The sequence below is a fragment of the Cucurbita pepo genome, chromosome LG11, assembly GCF_002806865.2.
Source record: "Cucurbita pepo subsp. pepo cultivar mu-cu-16 chromosome LG11, ASM280686v2, whole genome shotgun sequence".
NCBI lineage: Eukaryota > Viridiplantae > Streptophyta > Magnoliopsida > Cucurbitales > Cucurbitaceae > Cucurbita > Cucurbita pepo.
Window position 1 is genome coordinate 6,917,338 of NC_036648.1, and position 21,399 is coordinate 6,938,736.

A 21,399-nucleotide genomic window follows, 5' to 3' on the forward strand; every position below is an offset into this window, starting at 1 on the left:
GAACTTATGAAAATTTAAAAGTATTTTTTAGACAAAATATAAATTTAGGTCGTTTTAAAAATTGTATAGATCTCTATACTTTTCTTATATAATTTAATGCATGAATAGAAATGTTAGCAAAAATTTCTCCGGTCTAACATACTATATATGCATATTTATAAATGAATTGATAGAACGAACCTAACATATTAAGATTATATTTGATTTCTTTGCTAACAATGATTTACAAAGAATAGGTACCCTAAAAGAAAATTTTCCGTTCATCTCAATATATTCTCTCGATCAAGAGGTTTGAGGATCAAAATACTCTCTTCTAGACAAAACGAAAAAAGAAAAAAGAAAAAAAAAAAAAAAAAAAAAAAAAAAAAAAAAAAANTGAGAAGAAGGGCACCGGAGCTTTTAAAACAATGGCAGTGCCCTCCAAAATGGAGACAAACGAGTTGGTAAATAAATTGAATACAGCCGCCTGGAGTTGGTGAACAATGGCTTCCCATTTGCTTAGCTTTTCATGCATCTTTTCAACACCTCTCTCTCTCTTTGAAAAAGATTAGGCTGGACTTTTCCACTCCTATGGGTTTCAGATTCTATCGTCTCATATCGCTAGCGGATATTGTCCTCTTTGGACTTTTCCTTTCGGGCTTCCTCTTAAGGCTTTAAAAAGCGTCTACTAGTAAAAAGGTTTCCACACCCTTATAAAGGGTGATTTGTTCTCCTCCCCAACCAACATGGGACATCACAATCCACCCTCTTTGGGGCCCAGCCTCCTCGCTGGTACTCTTTCCTTCCTCCAATCGATGTGGGACTGCCCCTAAAACCACTCCCTTTCGGGGCTCAGCGTCCTTACTAGCAAACCGCCTCGTGTCTACCCCCTTTGGGGAACAACGAGAAAGCTAGCACATCGTCCGGTGTTTGGCTATGATACCATTTGTAATGCCCCAGATCCACCGCTAGCAGATATTGTCCTCTTTTTCCCTCAAGACTTTAAAATGCGTCTATTAGGGGAAGGTTTCCGTTCTTCTCCCCAACCAACGTGGGACATCACATCGATCCAGAAACCTCACCAAGAGGCTAAGGCCAAATGTTTTCCAGATCTGAACATTTTTGGTTTAATCCTAAGATAACAAGCAATGAAAATGAAAGTAGTAAGCTAAAAGTCCTTTGATTTCATTAACAAAATGATGTTCTCAAGAAAAGTATCATGTCTTCTGAAGTAACTTTACACACAAAGCAACAAGAAACAGTAAAGATTGACATCATAAGAAGTACACCACTAAAATAGCATAAAACTGCAACTTATCCTATTGTTTCAATTTACAGAAAATCTATGCAAAATGACAAAAAAAAAAAAAAAAAAAAAAAAAAAAAAAAAAAAAAAAAAAAANTGTGGGCATAATTGGATTATAAAACCAGTCAAACACGTGGAACCTAGAATTAAACCAGTAGATTGAGTGTAGAACATGAGAGTTGAGCAGAAATGGTTACTGTTTTTATCAACAGCCACCAGGGACAGGTTGAAATTGTGGTTAGAGCCAGCTACAACATCCGAAAATGGCATCTGCAAGCACCCAATAGCAATGAATTAGTGGTCAGGTCTAGTAGATCATTCACCATTGAATTGAGAATTAAGCGGGTATAGAAAGGACGAGCAACACACATACCCAAGGAGACCCCGGCCATGCCATGATCTGGGTGTCACGGTTAAATTGACTGGAGTACCATGCCTCGTAACCACAACAGGTATTGGACGACCTTGATTACTCTGTGCTTCAGAGGCAAGCCTATGCAACAGATCATCACCGCCTTCTACATTCCCAAATTTAAGAACTTGATCGCCTAGTTGTAATCCATCATCTGCTGCTGGCGATGCATCGGCTATTTCGTCAACCAGTGCAAAAGGTATACCTCCATTTGCATCTATATCCATTGCAGTGGACGATACATTTGAGGATGGTAATGCAACAGTTGTGACAGATGACCTTTGGCCATTTGAAACCTCTGTATTCCCTAATAAATGCATGAGATAGGTAGAATCAGGATTGATCCCATGATAATTATTCAAACGGCACACACATCTCGAGACAATTTTCAATAGAGATATCTGCAGGTGATTCTAGTACAGGCTATATGTACTTGTGAAATCAGCAGGCATGTGATGGCTTTACTATTCTGGTTATCATTATTGTTACTTTTGTTTCACAAGAAAGTTTCATAAGAACAAAGTTTCTGAAAAGGCAACCGTAAACGCGAGGGGAGATAAATTCCCCCACAAAGACAATTAGGCAACACAGAGGTACCAAATTATTTAGTTGAGAAGGGCATTAAAACGAAGCAGAATCCAAATGATATATAGTTGATAAGGCCATTAAAGTTTAATCGAGAAGGGCAATAAAAAAGAAGCCCACAAAAAGGGGGAGCCAAGCAACAAACTATGAGTGTATTAAGTGTGGAACCCTCCCTGAGTTAGTTAACTATGGCATAGAAATTCTAGTGCAGCCGCAACTGAGGCATGCAAGGATAAACGATGTGTTATTCTGCAGCATAGCATCTATCTCACAATTACCTGCATCCTTAGAGAGTGACAAGCTCGAAGCAGGCTTTGCAGAATGCAAAACTTGTATGTTCTGATTAATCTTTTCAGTGATCTCCGTATGGTCATTTCTCAGCTCTACAAAAAGAATAGCAGGTCAACATTACAAATTATAATAATTTGTGAGAAATGTTATAAATTGTAGAAATCTACATTTAGTGATCTGCTTGAAGAAAATAAGTCGATATTTAGCATCAGGAAGACATTAATAGCGAACCTCTTAATCTACTATTTGCATACCACCACTCCAAAATGAAAAGGCAAGTAGACAGTGGAATTACAAAGGCATTCAGAACTCAGAAGTTATATCTCACTGTAAGAATAAATTCCACATTGTGCTTCAAATCTTTATACACCTAAGCCGCAGAACAGAGAAGAACACATTTCCAACTTTGGACCATCCTAAAGACAACTTGAAATGTGAGTCAGATTAAAAAAAAAAAAAAAAAAAAAAAAAAAAAAAAAAAAAAAAAAAAAAAAAAAAAAAAAAAAAAANGATCCTCTATACCTCCACTCCCCTCAGATACCCTCTCATTCGGTTTAGAAACCTTCTCTGAGCATTTCCCCTTTGCTAATTTTAGCTTCAAGCTTCAAACTTGAGAGCATTGGTCGTGGAGAGTGCATAAGCCTATGCAGGCCTAGGGTTTACAAAAACAGGGTATTCGCCTAGTGAGTCTGTGTATAGAAGTATTATGCATTCAAACCTACCCGGGAATGAAATTTGAACCGAAGGCTATAGACATGATTTTAGGTCCCATAAAACACGAAAACGTAGTTGCATGTGTTTGTATTTCCCAACTCTAGTAGTGGGATCACTTATTGAGTATTATTTTTAAATACTCATCTTATTATTATTAAACATTTTTCCAAGTAAAGGCAAGGGTCCTATTTACAAATGATGGCGTCTGTTGAAGAGGTCATAAAATAAAGCCATAGACAACCTTTTCCGCATTCTAGTTATATTTCATTGTTAGGATAGCTTAGTAATGTTTTCAGTTTTGAACTTCTTTTAGGGGATGTTTTATCTTTATTTCAATTGTGATTTTGTTATGTTTGCAACTATATGAATATTTAAGTCCATGACAAACTTTAATATGAAATGTGTTAAAAAAGTTCTACGTACAAACTGATCGTACCATGCATGTAGAGTCGTTACATAGAACTTCTTTTATTGTAGTATCCATTAACTCTAAGATTAAAGAGATCTCGTTGGAAAGTTTGAACCGACTTAATATTTTTTTTACTCTGCCTTACTAAAACTTTTTTGGGTTTCGCCATCCCCCTCTAAGACAGGGAATTGTTGGAGGCCTATACCTTTCTTTTACTTTTGAATTCTTGAGGGGAGAAGTGCATTCTTGGACCCCACCCTAGGGCTTCTCTTCCAATTCGTTCTTCTATCTTTCGATTGTTCCCTTGCTTTCCCCTGTGATCCCTTTGTTTGTCTTGCTCTGGAAGGCTTAGATTCCAAAGAAGGATAAGTTCTTTGCCTAGCAAGTCAGTCTTTCATAAGAAAGTCAATACTTTAGGTTGTATGCAGGCCACAACTCCTTTTCTGGGCTTCTGTGCAGAGGAGCGTCCAAGGGCCTTAACCATATTCTGTGGAGGTTCCACTAAGCTTAGTCTATTTGGTACAGGTTCCGGGGTGATTTCAGAGTCTCTCTAGCATGAAGTAGAGATTGCAGGGCCATGATTGAGGGAGAAGGCCAAAATCCTATGGCATGCTAATATTTTTCTATTATTTGGGAAATTTGTGTAGAGAGGAATTCTAGAACGTTTAGAGACAATGAGAGATTCTAGAGTTGGCAAATGCAACTATGTCTACAATGAAAAGATTAGCAATCTACCAGTCAGCTGACGACGCTCGGACCTAATAACTGGAATGTCAATGTCCGAACGAGGAAACCCCTGCAAAAGATACCAAAAAATAGAGTACAAATTAAGTTGAAAACAAACTAAATGTAATCAAGTTACTGCAGCAATCAATCAAGCTTCTTCTGGACTCAGCTTTACCGAAACTACTATCAATTCCACAGAAAAACAAGCATTGTTTGAATTTTTACAATCCAAACAAATCCAACCCCGTTAATGGTCAATTTACCAAAGCTTTTCAAGATCAATATCCAATAAATTTTCCATCGAGCATGAACAAGTCTTCAAAACAACTTCCCAAGTACAACTCAGAAAATGAATTAAAAACAAACTCTAATTGTGCTCGTTAGTTTTAGCTACTCCACAAAACCTCAAAAGAAAGCGTTGTAATCGAGCATGACAACACTAGCCGAACCGAAAATTTCCACTACGGAGTTTGGAAACAAAACCTAATCAACTAGAGGAACTGCAATAAATTTGATTCGTTCATGGAAGTCGAGGGAAAAGAAAGGCATTGCAATCACCTCAGAGTCGACGAGATTTCCAGAAAGGCCAGGACCGCCAGGCTGACAAAGGCGCGAAATGATGGCATCCATCTGGGCCTCGATAGCGCTCCTCTTCTGCATCAGATCCATAGTCTCCGACTTCAAATTGGAAGCCACCATTTTTCCCGATCCAAAGCTTTCAAAATGGAATTGAAACAAATGGCAACATCAAAAGTTTCTTCTCTACTTAACTATTGAGAAATCGAATCCATTCAAAGCCCAAAATAATTTCTCACAAAATGAGAATCCAAAGCCCAATCTCCAATAAAATATATATATGGAATTTTTTATATTTCATTTGCTAAATTAATTAATAAATAAATAAATAAATAAATTCTAACATTTTCAAAAAATATCTTTAAAAAATACCTTTATCATTAGTTTTGGATAGAAACCGTTAATACATTATTTCAAATATACCCTTAAATTTTAAAAAATTTCATTAATACCCTTCAAACCTGTTAATATTATGTTTAAAATATACCCAGAAGTTTTAAAGGTATTATTAACCGTTTTAACTTTTATAAGAAGATTATCTCCCAGTTTAATGTTATTCAGTAAAGTTCATTAGTATTTTTGAAACATTATACTAACCGGTGAAATTAATTTTGAAGTTCTTATAAAAAGTTTATAGCGTTGGATGACTAAAAAAAGTCCCACATCGGCTAATTTAGGGAATGATCATGTGATGTCCCACGTTGGTTGGAAGGAGAACAAACCACCATTTGCAAGGGTGTGGAAACCTTCCTACGCGTTTTAAAGCCTTGAGGGAAAGCCCAAAGAGAACAATATCCGCTAGCGGTGGATCTAGGTCGTTACAAATGGTATCAGAGCTAGACACCGGACGATGTGCTAGCCTTCTCGCTGTCCCCTGAAGGAGGGTAGACACAAGGCGGTGTGCCAGTAAGGACTTGGTGGCGGTTCCACATCGATTGGAGGAAGGAAAGAGTGCCAATGAGGACGCTGGGCCCCGAAGGGGGGGTGGATTGTGATGTTCTACATTGGTTTGGGAGGAGAACCACCATTTATAAGGGTGTGGAAACCTTCCCCTAGCAGGCGCGTTTTAAAACCTTGAGGGAAAGCCCGAAGAGAACAATATCTGCTAGCAGTGGATCTAGGTCGTTACAAATGGTATCAGAGCTAGACACCGGACGATGTGCCAGCCTTCTCGTTGTTCCCTGAAGGAGGGTAGACACAAGGCGGTGTGCCAGTAAGGACGCTAGGGCCCAAAGGGGGGTAAATTTGGTGGTGATTCCACATCGATTGGAGAAAGGAAAGAGTGCTAGTGTGGATTGTGATGTCCCACATTGGTTTGGGAGGAGAACCACCATTTATAAGGGTGTGATGTCTCACAAATCATGGGTTTATAATCCAGGAATACTTTATCCATTGGTACGAGGCATTTTGGAAAAGTCCAAAGCAAAGCCATGAGAGGTTATATTCAAAGTGGACAATACCATACCATTTATGGAGAGTTGTATTCGTCTAACATAGTATCAGAGCTATGCTCTAAACTTAGTCGTGCCAATAGATTGGTAAAACTTCAAATGTCGAACAAGTACTTCAAAAGAAAAGGAGTCGAGCCTCCTCAAAGGCATAGTAAAAAATGACTAAGACTCCAAAAGAAAGAGGAGTCGAGTAAGGGAGGCGTACTTTGTTTGAGGGGAGGTGTTGGATGATGATGAAAGAAAGTCCCACATCGGCTAATTTAGGGAGGAATACTCTCTTTATTGGTACGAGGCATTTTGGAGAAACTCAAAGCAAATCAATGAGAGCTTATGTTCAAAGTGGACAATATCATACCATTGTGGAGAGTTGTGTTCGTCTAACATAATAAATTTGAGCAAACACGACTTGAGAGATCTTTCACATTCGATCACGTGGGGGAAATTATGAACAAGTTGATGACATTTTCGCTTCTATCAACCTCTAGAAAACTGAGAGGATTTTTTTTTTTTTTTTTTTTTTTTTTTTTTTTTTTTTTTTTTTTTNTTTTTAATGTGATGAAAAAAAAAAAGCATGCGAGAAAGGATGGTTTTAATTTTTTAAAAAATATAATTTTGTGCAACATTTAATTTAAAATTAAATAATTTTTAAAGATTATTATTATTATTATTAATTAAAATTAGGTGAATTAATGCAAATTATGAAATTAAATATGACGAAATTAAAAATTAAAGTGTAATTGCTTTAATTCGCTTGAAAATATTCGTTAAAAACATAATATTTATAATCAAATATATTTTAAAATTTATGAATTAAAATAAAAGGCAAAAATAAAATAAATAAATAATACTTAAATATTAATCGAATATAACTCAACCGTTAAAATGATATATTTTAAATTAAAAAAATAAAAATTCGAATTTTCACATTTTATAGTTTGAATTTTAATTATATTATAAAAAAGGAAAAAAAAAAGTGGTCCCCTCTACTTTCCAAAAGAAAAAGGTGGTCCTTTTTTTTTTAATAAATATAAAAATTAAAATAAAATAAAATAAAATAAATGAAACTCACCGTCTATGCTGTCTATACTAACAAGGTGCACTTTCATTTTCGTTGGTTCAATCATAAGAATTTTAAAACTAAAAGTGTTTTGTTTGGAACAATTATATATTTTTTTGTATTCAATCGAAACCGTTACGAAACATGTTTGTTATTAGAAAATAAAAACAACTCAATAAATACAGTATCGACTGTCATTTCAAAATTCGGTAATAATTTGATTTTCATGTAATTGTTAAACTCGAAATAAAGATAATGACTAAATTTGTAATATCACACTTATAATAATTCTAATGATAATATATTATAATGACAATAATTAGATAAACTAAACCTTAAAAAGAATCTCCGGCTGCTCAATGAACACGACCAAAAGAGATTAATTAATAATTATTTAAACGTCTCATGTCCCAAATTTAAAATTTGATTCCGATATTTATTAGACTCGACCGGGTTTTTTCAACCTACTTTTTAAAAGAATTCTTAAAAAATTGTTCAATAATTAGATAGCTCGAAGATACGCGTGATTAATTTTAATTATATATATATACTCTGATGTGATTTTAGTACGAACGTTATAATTACTAAAAAAAAATTAATTATTTAGAAAAAGAAAGTAACCGTATAAAATAAATCCACAATAATGAAATTGTCTTTTACGTTGCCAACAATAGAGCGAAAAGACATAGAAGAGTGGAGAAAAGAAAACGAAAGGCACAGTCAAATAAGAACGTGTCACGTTTTTTATGTAAACGTTTCGTTAAATTACTAAAATACCCATAATTTTATAGTTTATTTTAAAAATATCCTTAAATTTTTATAAGAGCTCGAAAAATTTAACTTTGGACAAAAACTATTAATATTTTATTTTAAGAGTATAAGAAGTAGCATTAACAATTTTTACCTCGGTAAAAAAAATTAATTTTTTATTTATTATATGAACGAAGACCGTCTATTGACATCTTATAAATTATATCCAAATTTTTTAATATTACTTACGAAAATTTGTATGTATTTTTAAAACATGGTACTAAACGGTAAATCTTCTATTAAGAATTTCAACCACGTACTTTCTTGAGTAGCTCCAACCGCTACTCTATACCCTGTTTCCATAGTTGATAATGATACTATTGGCTGTCTTCTATTGCATCGAGAAATTGTTCCCAAACCGAGCTTGAACACAGTGGTTCATCTTCGAGTATTGTGATCTCCCGCATAGTCAGCATCACAATATCCAACTAGCTTGCAGTTTTTACTTCTTTAGATATATCTCAGGATCCGTCGAGCCACATCCAAATGAGGTTTCTTCGGACTTTACATGTACCGACTCATGACTTTAACTGCGTTCTCAAACCCTTTTGGTTGGTTCATTTAGATCTCCCGACCATCTGCCATAATTTTCAATTTTTACTTGTCACAAGGTAAGTATCAACCCGATCATTACTCGGTCAATTAAAACATATAAGTCGAAAAGTCAGATGTTCGAATCTTCAAGAACGAACGTTTTGTTGTTTGAATCGAGAGGATAACTATAGACGAGTATTAATTATTTAAATAAATATGAAGTTAGGCATACAAAAATCGTGCTCCTTTCATATTTGTCATATCGATGTGACAAAAACAATTCAGAATTCTTTCTATTAAATTATAGCCATGAGTTGTACGGTGGTCCATGGTTATTATTATTATTTTTTACATTTAATGACGTGGATTTTTTAAAATTAAATTTTAATAATATATAGACACGTGTTAGATGATGAGGATAATGTTTAAAACTTTTGGAGCCATTGGATGCAATTATTGATTTCTATGGACCAATTTAGTAAAGCTTTTTTTAAATTCTAAATTTTAAAATAATTAATAAAAAATAAAAAAAAATATGCTTTTTTTTTTTTTTTTTTTATCATTTCTAAAATTCTTAGTAAAATAAAAAATTAAAATATATTTATTTAAGAAATAAATATTTCTATTTAGAATTTTTTTTAATGTAATATTATTATTCTATCCCGTTTTTAATAATTATTTTATTATATTTTTCCCTTTTAACTTTATATTCTTAAAAAGACTAATAAAAATATTCCGTATAAAAATATCTCTAAATTTTCAAATTTTTTAATAATACCCTAAATTAAAAATATTTTTTATGGTTAGTATCGCGTTTAAAAAATACTCATAAACTTTAAAAAATAACATTAAAAAATTTAAAGATAATAAAGTATATATATACCGTTTTCGTCCATATATTAACGGTAGTATTTTTATGCCTACAAAGAGATATTACTGATACTTTTTAAAGTTTAAGTCATATTTTTGAAATAAAATTTAATTATTTCCATCCAAAATTAATTATATTTTTTAGAATTATTCAAATATTTTTGAGATAAAATATAAAGTTTACGAGTATTTTTTATTTATTTATTAATTTAGCGATTTTTTTCGATTTCTTTCTATTTTATTTCACCCTCTCTACCTTATCTTTTTCGTGCACGTGAGGAAAATAGTATAAATAGACAATAAAAGACAAAAAAAAAAAAAAAAACAAATAAAAAATAACAATGTGTGGTTTTAAAAAAATTAATATAATAAAAGTTACGTTCATCTTTGCCAAGATGATCTTTTCCTCTTAGCCAATGGCTCACTATAAAGAGGTGTGTTGGGTTCCTTCACCAAACCACCACACTCACTTTCTTCTTCTTCTTCCTTTGAGACTTGGCTCATTTTGGTCTGTTGTTTTGTTGAGTTCATGGCTGATATAGCTCGTGTCACTCTTGGCCTTACTCGCCCTGGCCCAAGCAATGCCCCTAAGGTTCGTAGGACGCACCAAGTTTTATGTTCATTTACTTGTTCTTCCCATTTTTTTGGAAGTGGTTTAGTTTGTTTGAGTTTTTTTGGATTGAAAGGGTTGAATGTTCGTTTGTATTAATGGGTTGCGAGCATCGTTAGAGATGTTCATTTAACTTGTAGGAACTATATTCGTCTTAGTGGAAAATACTTGTTTGAATGGAGACTGGAGAGAGAATAGAGAGAGATGAGTTAATATTCTTCGTCTGTCTCTGTCTCCTTCCCCTACTTAGTTTAAATATTTCCAGTGTGGAAGATTGTGAGACCCCACATTGGTTAGAGAGCGGAACGAAGCATTCCTCATAAGGGTGTGGAAAGATTGTGAGACCCCACATTGGTTAGAGAGCGGAAAGAAGCATTCCTCATAAGGGTGTGGAAACCTTTCCTTACTAGACATGTTTTAAAACCATGAAGTTGATGACGCTACATGACGGGCCAAAACGGATACTCTTTTCTAGCAGTGGGTTTGGACTAGTACAAATGATATCAGAGCTAGACACTAGGTAGTGTGCTAGCAAGGACGATGGGCCACCAAGAGGTGATTGTGAGATCCCACGTCGGTTGGAGAGGGAACGAATCTATAAGGATGTGAAAACCTCTCCCTAATAGAAACTGTTTTAAAAAAAGAGAACAAAATTTTTTTTATAATGACGTGGAAACTTCACCTTAACAAACTCATTTTAAAACTGTGAGACTCACGAAAATATATTATGGGCCAATGCTAGTGGGGGCTTGAGCGTGATCTCTTACAAATTTATTAGAGATGCAAATTGAAATAGGAGGCAAGAATCGAGAAACGAGCATGGATAAAGCTTCCTAATCTTTATCCTACCTCGTAGACATCTCTAAGCATATGTCTAGCGTGTTCGTACGTTTGCCACGAGGTAGTAATAGAGTATGCTAACTGTTTGTTAAAATGCCTCACAGATAATTTTTGTTGCAAAAGACCTTGATGTCTTGGAATGGAACGGAGACTTGGTTGCTGTGGGTGTGAGAGAGAAAGATGTGGAGAAGGATGAAGCAGGCCACTTCAAGAATCCCCTTTTGTATCAATTGAATGAAGCCTTGGGTGGATTGTTGGGTGAGGCTTCTTCAGAGGAAGATTTCTCTGGAAAGTCTGCCCAATCCCTTGTTCTAAGAGTTTCTGGCTTGACATTTAAGAGGGTTGGTCTATTTGGCCTTGGCCAGTCCGCTTCTAGTGCGGCAGCCTTTGTTGGTCTAGGTGAGGCCATTGCAGCAGCAGCACAGGCATCTCGAGCTGCTTCACTTGCTCTAGCTCTTGCCTTCTCCGAGGACCTTTCGGCTGAATCCAAGCCTGGCATTGCCTCTGCCATTGCACTTGGTACCTCTTCTAATCTTTATACTAAGTCGTAAAATTACTTCCCACATCGGTTAGAGAGGGGAACGAAACACCTCTTATAAGGGTGTGGAAACCTCTTCCTAATAAACGTGTTTCAAAATTGTGAGACTGATGTCGATACGTAACGAGCCAAAGTGGATAATATTTTCTAGCGGTGGTCTTGAGTTGTTACAAATGGTAACAGAGCCAGATACTGGCCCCCAAGAAAAGTGGATTGTGAGATCCCACATTGGTTGGAGGGAAGAACGAAGCATTTCTTATGAGGGTGTGGAAACCTCTTCCTAGTAGACGCGTTTTAAAATCGTGAGGTTGATGGTGTTAGTAACGGGTCAGAGCGGACAATATCTGCTAACGGTGGGCTTGAGCTGTTACAAATGGTATCAGAGCCAGACACTGGGCTTGTGCTAGCGAGAACTCTGGGCCCTTAAGAAGGGTGGATTGTGAGATCCNGGGCTTGTGCCAGCGAGAACTCTGGGCCCTTAAGAAGGGTGGATTGTGAGATCCCAAGTCGGTTGGAGAGGGGAACGAAACATTCCTTTTAAGGGTGTTGAAACCTCTTCCTAGTAGACGCATTTTAAAATCGTAAGGCTAACGGCGATACGTAACGAGCTAAAGTGGACAATATCTGCTAGTAGTAGGCTTAGGCTGTTACAAATGGTATCAGAGCCAGACACCGGGTGGTGTGCTAGCAAGCACACTAGGCTCCTAAGAAGTGTGGATCGTGAGATCCCGCATCGGTTGGAGAGAGGAATGAAGCATTCCTTATAAGGGTGTGGAAGCCTCTTCCTAATAGATACATTTTAAAACTGTGAGGCTGACAACGATACGTAACGAGCCAAAGCGGATAATATCAGCTAGCAATGAGTTTCGACCCGAACTAAACGTTGAAGACACTGAATTTTCTATGTATCACAGGGATTGTCAATGGGATATTTGACGACAACAGATACAAATCAAACCCCAAAATGAGTCTACTTCAATCTGTGGATGTTCTTGGTCTTGGATTTGGACCTAATATGGAGAAAAAGTTGAAATATGCAGAATATGTCAGTTCTGGGATTGTTTTTGGAAAAGAACTTGTAAACTCACCTGCAAATATACTTACCCCAGGTTCCCTCCTTTCTTATGCTTTAATATCTACCACTTACTTTGAACTAATATTGAGTATCAACTTCATATAACATGCATAGCACTGACTTAGCTAAATTGCATCCACATATTAGGGGAATTGGCAGAAGAGGTTTCAAAGATCGCCGAGAAGTACAACGATGTTCTTTCAGCAAACATTTTCAAAGAAGAAAAAATCATAGAATTGAAGATGGGTTCCTACCTTGGTGTAACTGCAGCAGCCACTGCAAATCCTCCCCATTTCATCCACTTGTGTTACAAGCCTCCCGGTGGATCTGTATCAACCAAATTGGGCTTAGTTGGTAAAGGAATTACCTTTGACAGGTGATCATTCATGAACTACCCTGATGAGTTTCTTTAGCAAATGTTCAACAAATGTTTGAGTAACTTTCTGGTTTCTTCTTTATATTAGTGGTGGCTACAACCTTAAAGCAGGAGCCAACAGCAACATTGAAACAATGAAAAATGATATGGGAGGGGCAGCAGCCATTTTTGGAGCAGCAAAAGCCATTGCTGAGCTTAAACCTCCTGGCGTAGAGGTAAAGCATTAGATCTGTGAGATCCCACGTCGGTTGGAGAGGAGAACGAAACATTCTTTGTAAGGGTGTGGAAACCTCTCCCTAATAGATGCGTTTTAAAAACTTTAAGGGAAAGTCCAAAAAGAACAATATCTGCTAGCGGTGAGTTTGAGCTGTTACAAATGGTATAAGAGCCAGACACCGAGCGGTGTGCCAACGAAGATGCAGGATCTCCAAGGGGGGTGGACTGTGAGATCACTCATCAGTTGGAGAGGAGAACAAAACATTTCTTATAAGGATGTGGAAGTCTCCTCTAACAGATGCGTTTTAAAAACCTTGTAGGGAAGCCCGAAAGGGAAAGCCCAAAGAGGACAATATCGGCTAGTGGTGAGCTTGAGCTGTTACAAATGGTATTAGAGCCAGACACCGAGCGGTGTGCCAGCAAGGACGTTGGGCCTCAAAGGAGGTGGATTGTGAAATCCCACATCGGTTGGAGAGGAGAACGTAGTATTTCTTATAAGGGTGTCAAAGTCTTTTCCTATCAAACTCGTTTTAAAAACTTTGAGGGAAAACCCAAAAAGAAAAGCCCAAAGAGAACAATATCGGTTAGCGGTAGCTTGGGCCGTTACAAGATCGGTCACTCGTTTCCATGTCATGAAGCTCTTAATTGTGTAATAAAGCTAATGGGGGCTTGTTTTCTTGTTTCCCTACAGATTCATTTTGTTGTTGCTGCCTGTGAGAACATGATAAGTGCAACTGGTATGAGACCAAGTGATATTGTCACAGCTTCAAATGGAAAGACAATTGAGGTATACATTCATGGGTTCATTGACACACAAAAAAGGATCTTTAGGCTATCATCATTCATTGATTGTATCTGTTTTGTATTTTCAGGTTAACAACACAGATGCTGAAGGAAGACTTTGCCTTGCTGATGCTTTGATATACACTTGTAAGCTGGGTGTTGAAAAGGTAAATATACAATAAGTTAGTATTGATAATGTTCATTCGTCAACCTTGTGGATTCATTACGTGAGACCCCACACGAGAGGGAAATGAGGATTGTGAGATCCTACATTGTTTGGAAAGAGGAACGAGTACTAGCGAGGACGCTGGTTCCAAAGGGGATGGATTGTGAGATCCCACGTCGATTGGAGAGCGGAACGAAACATTCTTTATTAAGGGGTGTGGTAATCTCTCCTTAGCAGACAAACGTGTTTTAAAACCTCGAGGGGAAGCTTAGAAAGGAAAGTTCTAAGAGGACAATATTTACTGACGGTGAGTGTTACAAATGGTTACAAAGCCAGACACCGGGCTATGTGCCAGTGAGAAGGCTGAACTCTAAAGGGTGGTGGACACCAGCGGGGTTGCACATCAATCGGAGAGTGGAATGAGTGCCAGTAAGGACGATGGGCCTGAAGGGGATGAATTGTGAGATCCCAGGTTGGAAAAGGAAACGAGCATTCTTTACAAGGGTGTGGAAGCCTCTCCATAACATACGCATTTTAAAAGCCTTAAGGGAAAGATTCAAAGAGGACAATATCTGCTAGCGTGGGCTTGAACCGTTACATATTTGATATCTAATGCAACATCAAATTGGTTTGCAGATTATAGACCTGGCTACTCTAACTGGTGCTTGTATAACAGCTCTTGGGCCTTCAGTTGCAGGTATGATAATCATCATAACATCCTATTCTTCATGCTTCATTTGAAGATAAGAACATATGAATATGTTTCATGTGAGTTGTTTCCAGGTGCCTTTACACCAAACGAAGAGCTAGCAAAAGAGGTAATTGCTGCTGCAGAGAGGAGTGGCGAGAAGATATGGAGGCTGCCAATGGAGGAAAGCTATTGGGAGTCAATGAAATCAGGCGTGGCTGATATGATCAACACTGGCCCTGGTCAAGGCGGTGCTATCACAGCTGCTCTGTTTCTGAAGCAGGTGGGTATCATCTTCAAACGTTCTTTCATGTTCTTACCAACAAAATGATATCATAAAGAGCTGTAGATACATAGATAGATACCCACTAACTTGGAAGTTTGTTTGTGTAGTTTGTTGATGAGAATGTGCAATGGATGCACCTTGACATTGCTGGCCCTGTTTGGAACACCAAGAAGAGTGTTGCAACTGGCTTTGGTGTGTCCACGCTTGTGGAGTGGGTTCTGAAGAACGCTTCTTAGGAGGTCCAAGGGTGGCTAGGACCTCAACAATAATTCAACACTTCTAAGTGGATCCTATGTGTTAGCAATCTGAATAAATGTTGTGTGATGTAATATCAATAAACACTCTTGTTAAAAGTTGTGTTAAGTATGATTAATATCAATAAATATTGTCGTTTTTACCCTTTCGAATCGAGGTGCTTGTAATGACTATATACATCATACAATTGGTCCTGCTACCCATAACGGTGCAACTCGAAAGCTATAGTGTAGTAATCTTGTCATGACATGATTTTCGAAACTTCGAATCGCGGACTGTCATGTGAACTGACACCGATAATACAATACAAAAAGACAAATAAAAAAACAATTCAAATCAAGATACATAATTTCAAAGGACTACAACCCCTAAATGTGAAACTGACGTCTCGAGACAAACCTCCTCTATGACTGTTCAACATCCAAATGCTTCCCCGTCTCGACCAATATTCAACAATGACTTGGAAAAAAATAGTAGAGAATTTGATAAGCATAAAATACTCCGTGTAAACAATCTACTTGTAGGCTCATATCACATTCTTGACCTAATAAGTTACGGCAGACTTTTCTCTGGACTCTAGGAAGTTTGGGCCTTGGTTCTTTAGTTACCTGAGCTTTTAGGGAGGTCTCGAAGTTATGAGCTAAATAGCTAGTCACAAACCCCTTGGTGTTTAGAAGTTGTTCACGTTTTCTAGTGCCACAGATCTATTGGATGTCGTAACTAAGCACGTTTTATGTTCTTTAGACTTAGTCAACTTAGATTATCGGTGCTCTCAACAATATCAAGTGACCAAACACCCAAACAAGCCGAATAGCCAGCTTAAGCCAATATATATAGGTCGTAGGCATATTTAATCTTTTATACGTATTCTCTAACGGGTGCTCGTGGCCATATCAATGCCCGTGACGGTGCTCGTGGCCATGCCAAGCCAAGCCAATGAGGCTGTTCTTTCTATCCTTCCAATATGGGATATTAGGAATAGAAGACATGTTCACCTTGGTGGGGCTACTTGAGTGTTTCTACAAGGAGGTCCATGTGGGGATGATATACGTGTTTATAAGGGTGTAGAAACCTCTCCCTAATAGACGTGTTTTAAAATTGTGAGGTTGATGGCGATACGTAACGGGCAAGAACGGACAATATCTGCTAACAGTGGGCTTGGGCTGTTACAAATGGTATTAGAGCTAGACACCGAGCGAGGTGCCAATGAAGACGTTGGACTCCTAAGGAAGGTGGATTGTGAGATCCTACATCGATTGAAGAGGGGAACGAAACATTCTTTATAAGGGTATAGAAACCTCTCTCTAATAGATGTATTTTAAAATCATGATGTTGACGACGATATCTGCTAGCGGTGAGATTTGAGATAGATGCATTTGGTGACAGCAATATCTGCTAGTGGTGAGCTTTGGGATAGATGCGTTTGACAGACAATAATACTTGCCAGCGATGAGTTTTGGGATAGATGCGTTTTAAAACCGTAAGACTGACGGCGATATCTGCTAGCGGTGAGCTTTTGGGCGACACTTTAACGGCGGTATTTGTTCGCGGCGAGCGTAACATATTTTCTATATATATAATATTGTATAACCGTGAGGCTGACGACGATATCTACTAGCCGTGAGCTTTGGACTGATACTTTTTCACCAAAACCAAGACTTTGTTTTATTATTATTTTTATTCTTTATTATTATTTTAAGATGAAATGCTTTTTGTTCATTTGATAGACCCATATTTGTAGGGTCCCAACAAAATGCTTCCAATTATTGGTTCACATGCAACACATCATATGCTCACAAATATAATTAAAAAAAAAAAAAAAAAAAAAAAAAAAAAAAAAAAAAAAAAAAAAANAACTCAGGATTTTAAATCTGTATTCGATATTCAAGTTCGGTAATTCGCTGCGACATGATTACGTTACTTGTTCCTCGCTTCCAAGAGCAAAGATTATCGTATAGACTAACATGAGTTCTTTCTTTACAAGGGTGTGGAAACGTCTCTGTAGCAGACGCGTTTTAAAATCCTAGAGGAAAACCCAGAAGGGAAAACTCAAAGAAGACAATATCTATTGACTATGGATTGGGGCGGTTACAGTCGGGGAAGCCCAGATAGAACAATATCTGCTATCAGTGGACGTGTGCTATTACAGTATAGGTAGTAACTTTCGATTCTTTGGAGCCTTTCTTAGCGATCCTATCATAAGAATACGTGACCTCGGTTCATTTATACACCCTTCTTTTACGAGTGTCATAAGAAGAGACTCGTTGAAAGTCGAGCTATTCATACATGCCAAAAAAGGGTGAGTTTATTCTTGTGACAGGTTTTGAAAGGTATCCAGGACTGGGTCAGTAGAGGGCATCTTCTGATAACTCAATTGTGGCAGAGGACAATTGAGTGTGAAAAGATGTGTTTATAAGGGCATGTAGCCCTTGTCTCAGAGGTCAGGGGACCCAAATCGTGCAAGTGTTTTGTTTGTTAGTTTAGGCTGAGCTAAGGGATGCCACACAAATATAAGGCCCCTCTCCTAATGCCTAGCTTTTTAGTATATCACAAAGGGGATTTCTTGGCTCTTCATTGTTCAAATCGAATGCCAAGATGTATCGGCCACATTTCGTTGTTCATTTAAGCTTGTCATGACCTAAGAGTGCATATGGGTCGGTCGGTATGATAGACTATGAATTGTGTTTTTCAAAGCGTACGATCACACCAATCATGCATATGTGACCTTTTGAGAATTGGACTGATGGCGTATCGATTAGCTCTCCATCGAGCCTTTGAAAATATGTGGAACCAATCATAGGTTCAATTGGTTTAGTTTCAACTAATCGATGTGGGACCTCACAATCTACTCCCTTATGGCCCAGCGTTCTCGTTGCACACCACTCAGTGACTGAGCACAAGCCCACCATTAACAAATATTGTCTGCTTTAGCCCGTTACGCTTCATTATCAACCTCACAGTTTTAAAACACATCTGTTAGAGAGGTTTCCACACACTTGTAAGCAATGTTTCATTCCCCTCTCCAACCGATGTGAAATCCCACAAGCCCACCACTAACAAATATTGTCTGCTTTAGCCCGTTACGCTTCCCCGTCAACCTCACAGTTTTAAAACACATCTCCTAGAGAGAGGTTTCCACACCCTTATAAGGAATATTTCGTTCCCTTCTCCAACCGACGTGAGATCTCACGTTTATAGTATATGAATAAGGTTGAATGTCTTCACTCGGTAACACTATTGATACAACCCACCTTCTAATTGTTACAAATGGTTAGATCCACGTGCTAACAGTAGGACGTGATAGATCAATCACGTAATTGTTACAAATGGTTAGTTCCACACACTAGCGGTACTTAATTTTTAAAATTTAATTATTAGGGTAAAATAAAATTTTGATAAAACCCGAAAGATTAACTTACATGCATGATTATATTCTCGAATATAATTTATACTACCGTGCAAAAGAGTGCAACCCTAAATTTACATTAACGAATGAAAATTAAAAAAAATCCCAAATTATTCGAAGGAGGAACGCCCACGTCACAAAGTAAGAAAAGTCTCCATCTTCAGGAGACAATGATGGACATCCATTTAAGAAAAACATGGTCCCTTCATAATTTCATGGCCCATCGTATGCAAATCTTTCGAGAAATTTAAATACGTCGATATCAAATAAAATAGCCAAACGATAAGTAATAAGTAATTCGGTACCGACCCATTACGAACATGAACACAATTCAATTGGTTATGATATTATAATTTCAAATCTTCGTCTCACATAATAATTATAACAGATAACAACGAGAGCTTTACACACTTTCAAATATAGCTTAGGTCGACTGTACGAGTAACTTCAAACTCTAATTGATTAACGGGTTTATCTCAGGAATGAGGACGACGACATTTTCATGGGTACGTGTGAAGTTTAGGTCCAAAAGAGTTCGGGTTGGAGGGTCGGGTGACGATGCCAATCACTTCTCATGAGGTCGGAGGGAGCGGAAAGAAACTCATCTGGCTGCCATAAGAAGCCATTGTTGTTGGTATTATGAACAACTTGAGAAGTAGAACTTGGAGCTACAGCACATGAATTGAGAGATGGGGAGAATAAATTTGAAAAGGCCTCAAAAGTAGTGGTGGACATGTCTGGACTTTGAATTGGGGAAGCTTTTTCATGGCTTTTTTGATCATTTGATGTGATAATAAGGCTGTTGTTCTTGCCATTATTGTTGGTTTCTTGGTCTAGATACGGCTTGTGAGTGTTCGGGTCGATGCCTTTTTGCTTCAACTTCTTTTTAATGCACGAATTCCATAGATTCTTTATCTCGTTATCTGTTCTTCCCGGTAGCTGAGCAGCAATTTGTGACCATCTGAGTCGATAATATAGGTTAAACGGAGTTTGAAACTAAGAACGAGAGTGAAGATGGAAGAACAAACCTGTTGCCTAGAACTGAATGGAGCTCAACGATTAAGTCTTCTTCCTGTTGTGAGAACGGGCCTCTTTTCAAATCTGGTCTAAGGTAATTGATCCATCTTAATCGACAGCTCTTTCCACACCTTTGCAAGCCTGTGGATCCAAAAGGGTTCTCGTAAAAGTTAACATTTTTCCATTTCGTCAATAGAAAAAGAAAAGAGTTATCTCTCTCTCCTTCCCTTAACTCTCTCTCCTCACGACCCTGAACGGTTAAAGACATATGTACGTTTTTTTGAAATCAAAAGTTCGAACTCCTACACAAAAATTCGTCAATTCTCTCTTTTTTAGGCGTTCAACTCTCCCTCCTCACAACCCTCGTCCTCCATGAACACACCTGAACGGTTAAGACATCTGTACCTTCTTTCGAAATCAAAAGTTCAAATTCTCGAACAAAAATTTGTCAATTTTCTCTTTTTTCGGCATTCAACTCTCTCTCCTCACAACCCTCCGTCCACCATGAACAGTATCTTTACGTTTATCCACCATGAACAGTATCTTTACGTTTCCCGACTGAAAATTTATCAACTCTCTTTTTTTTGGTGTTCAATTCTCTCTCCACACAACCCTTTATCCACCATGAACGACATCCGTACGTCCTTTTGAAATCAAAAGTTCAAATTCTCGAACGAAAATTTGTCAATTCTCTCATTTTTTTGGCATTCAACTCTCTCTCCTCACAACCCTCATCCACCATAAACACACCTGAGCGGTTAAGACATCTATACCTTCTTTCAAAATCAAAAGTTCGAATTCCGGAACGAAAATTTGTCAATTATCTCTCTTTTTTCAGCATTCAACTCTCCCTCCTCACAACCCTCATCCACCATGAACACACCTGAGCAATTAAGACATCTATACCATCTTTTGAACTCAAAAGTTCGAATCCCGGAACGAAAACTTATCCAATTCTCTCTCTTTTTCGACCGAGAGAGAGAAAGTAAAAGAAATAAAAAAGGGATATAGAAATATGACCTGCAAGTTTAGGGACAGTGCTCCAACAGCCATGGCCATGTTTGGTGATATAGTTAAGAAGCTTCTCATCTTCTTCAGGAGACCAAAGGCCTTTCCTCAGCTTCTGCTTGAAACAACAAGAGTGTCTTCCCATAAGGCCTCCTCCTCCAACTCCAAACCCACTTAAATCATATATGAAGGAGAGAAGAGTTGGAGTTAATTAGGATATTTAAAGAAACTAATTAATTAGAAGCTAAGTTCCAAATGAGATGNCGGAGATTCTTTTTCTAACGAATAAATTGAATACTGTCGGGCTTCTAAAATGTTATCGGGAAAATTTTTAGTACTATACTGTATGAAAAAGTCTTCGTATTAGTCTCGTTTATGATATTTGGTTATTTTTATAAAAAAAAAATTATGGGTC

General features: G+C 37.3%; 3 protein-coding genes across 3 annotated transcripts; 1 reads left to right on the forward strand and 2 right to left on the reverse strand.

Annotated features, from left to right (window-relative positions):
- Nucleotides 1-1,140: 1,140 nt before the first annotated feature.
- On the reverse strand, nt 1,141-5,163 carry LOC111804763 (26S proteasome non-ATPase regulatory subunit 9-like). Its single transcript, XM_023689553.1, has 5 exons — nt 4,981-5,163; nt 4,432-4,492; nt 2,561-2,665; nt 1,659-2,004; nt 1,141-1,555 (listed from the first exon to the last, which is right to left on the reverse strand). The coding sequence occupies exons 1-5, from the start codon at nt 5,119-5,121 to the stop codon at nt 1,534-1,536; spliced, it is 675 nt and encodes a 224-aa protein (XP_023545321.1). The 5' UTR covers nt 5,122-5,163; the 3' UTR covers nt 1,141-1,533.
- A 5,022-nt stretch (nt 5,164-10,185) lies between these two features.
- Nucleotides 10,186-15,705, forward strand: LOC111804732 (leucine aminopeptidase 2, chloroplastic-like). The gene is made up of 10 exons (XM_023689503.1): nt 10,186-10,312; nt 11,275-11,689; nt 12,623-12,817; nt 12,931-13,159; nt 13,248-13,374; nt 14,067-14,162; nt 14,248-14,325; nt 14,961-15,021; nt 15,108-15,295; nt 15,406-15,705. The coding sequence occupies exons 1-10, from the start codon at nt 10,250-10,252 to the stop codon at nt 15,532-15,534; spliced, it is 1,581 nt and encodes a 526-aa protein (XP_023545271.1). The 5' UTR covers nt 10,186-10,249; the 3' UTR covers nt 15,535-15,705.
- Nucleotides 15,706-19,279: 3,574 nt separating this feature from the next.
- LOC111804762 (transcription factor MYB86-like) lies at nt 19,280-21,177 on the reverse strand. Its single transcript, XM_023689552.1, has 3 exons — nt 20,997-21,177; nt 19,988-20,117; nt 19,280-19,920 (listed from the first exon to the last, which is right to left on the reverse strand). Exons 1-3 carry the CDS (start codon nt 21,127-21,129, stop codon nt 19,479-19,481), a joined length of 705 nt encoding a protein of 234 aa, XP_023545320.1. The 5' UTR covers nt 21,130-21,177; the 3' UTR covers nt 19,280-19,478.
- Between the last annotated feature and the right edge of the window lie 222 nt (nt 21,178-21,399).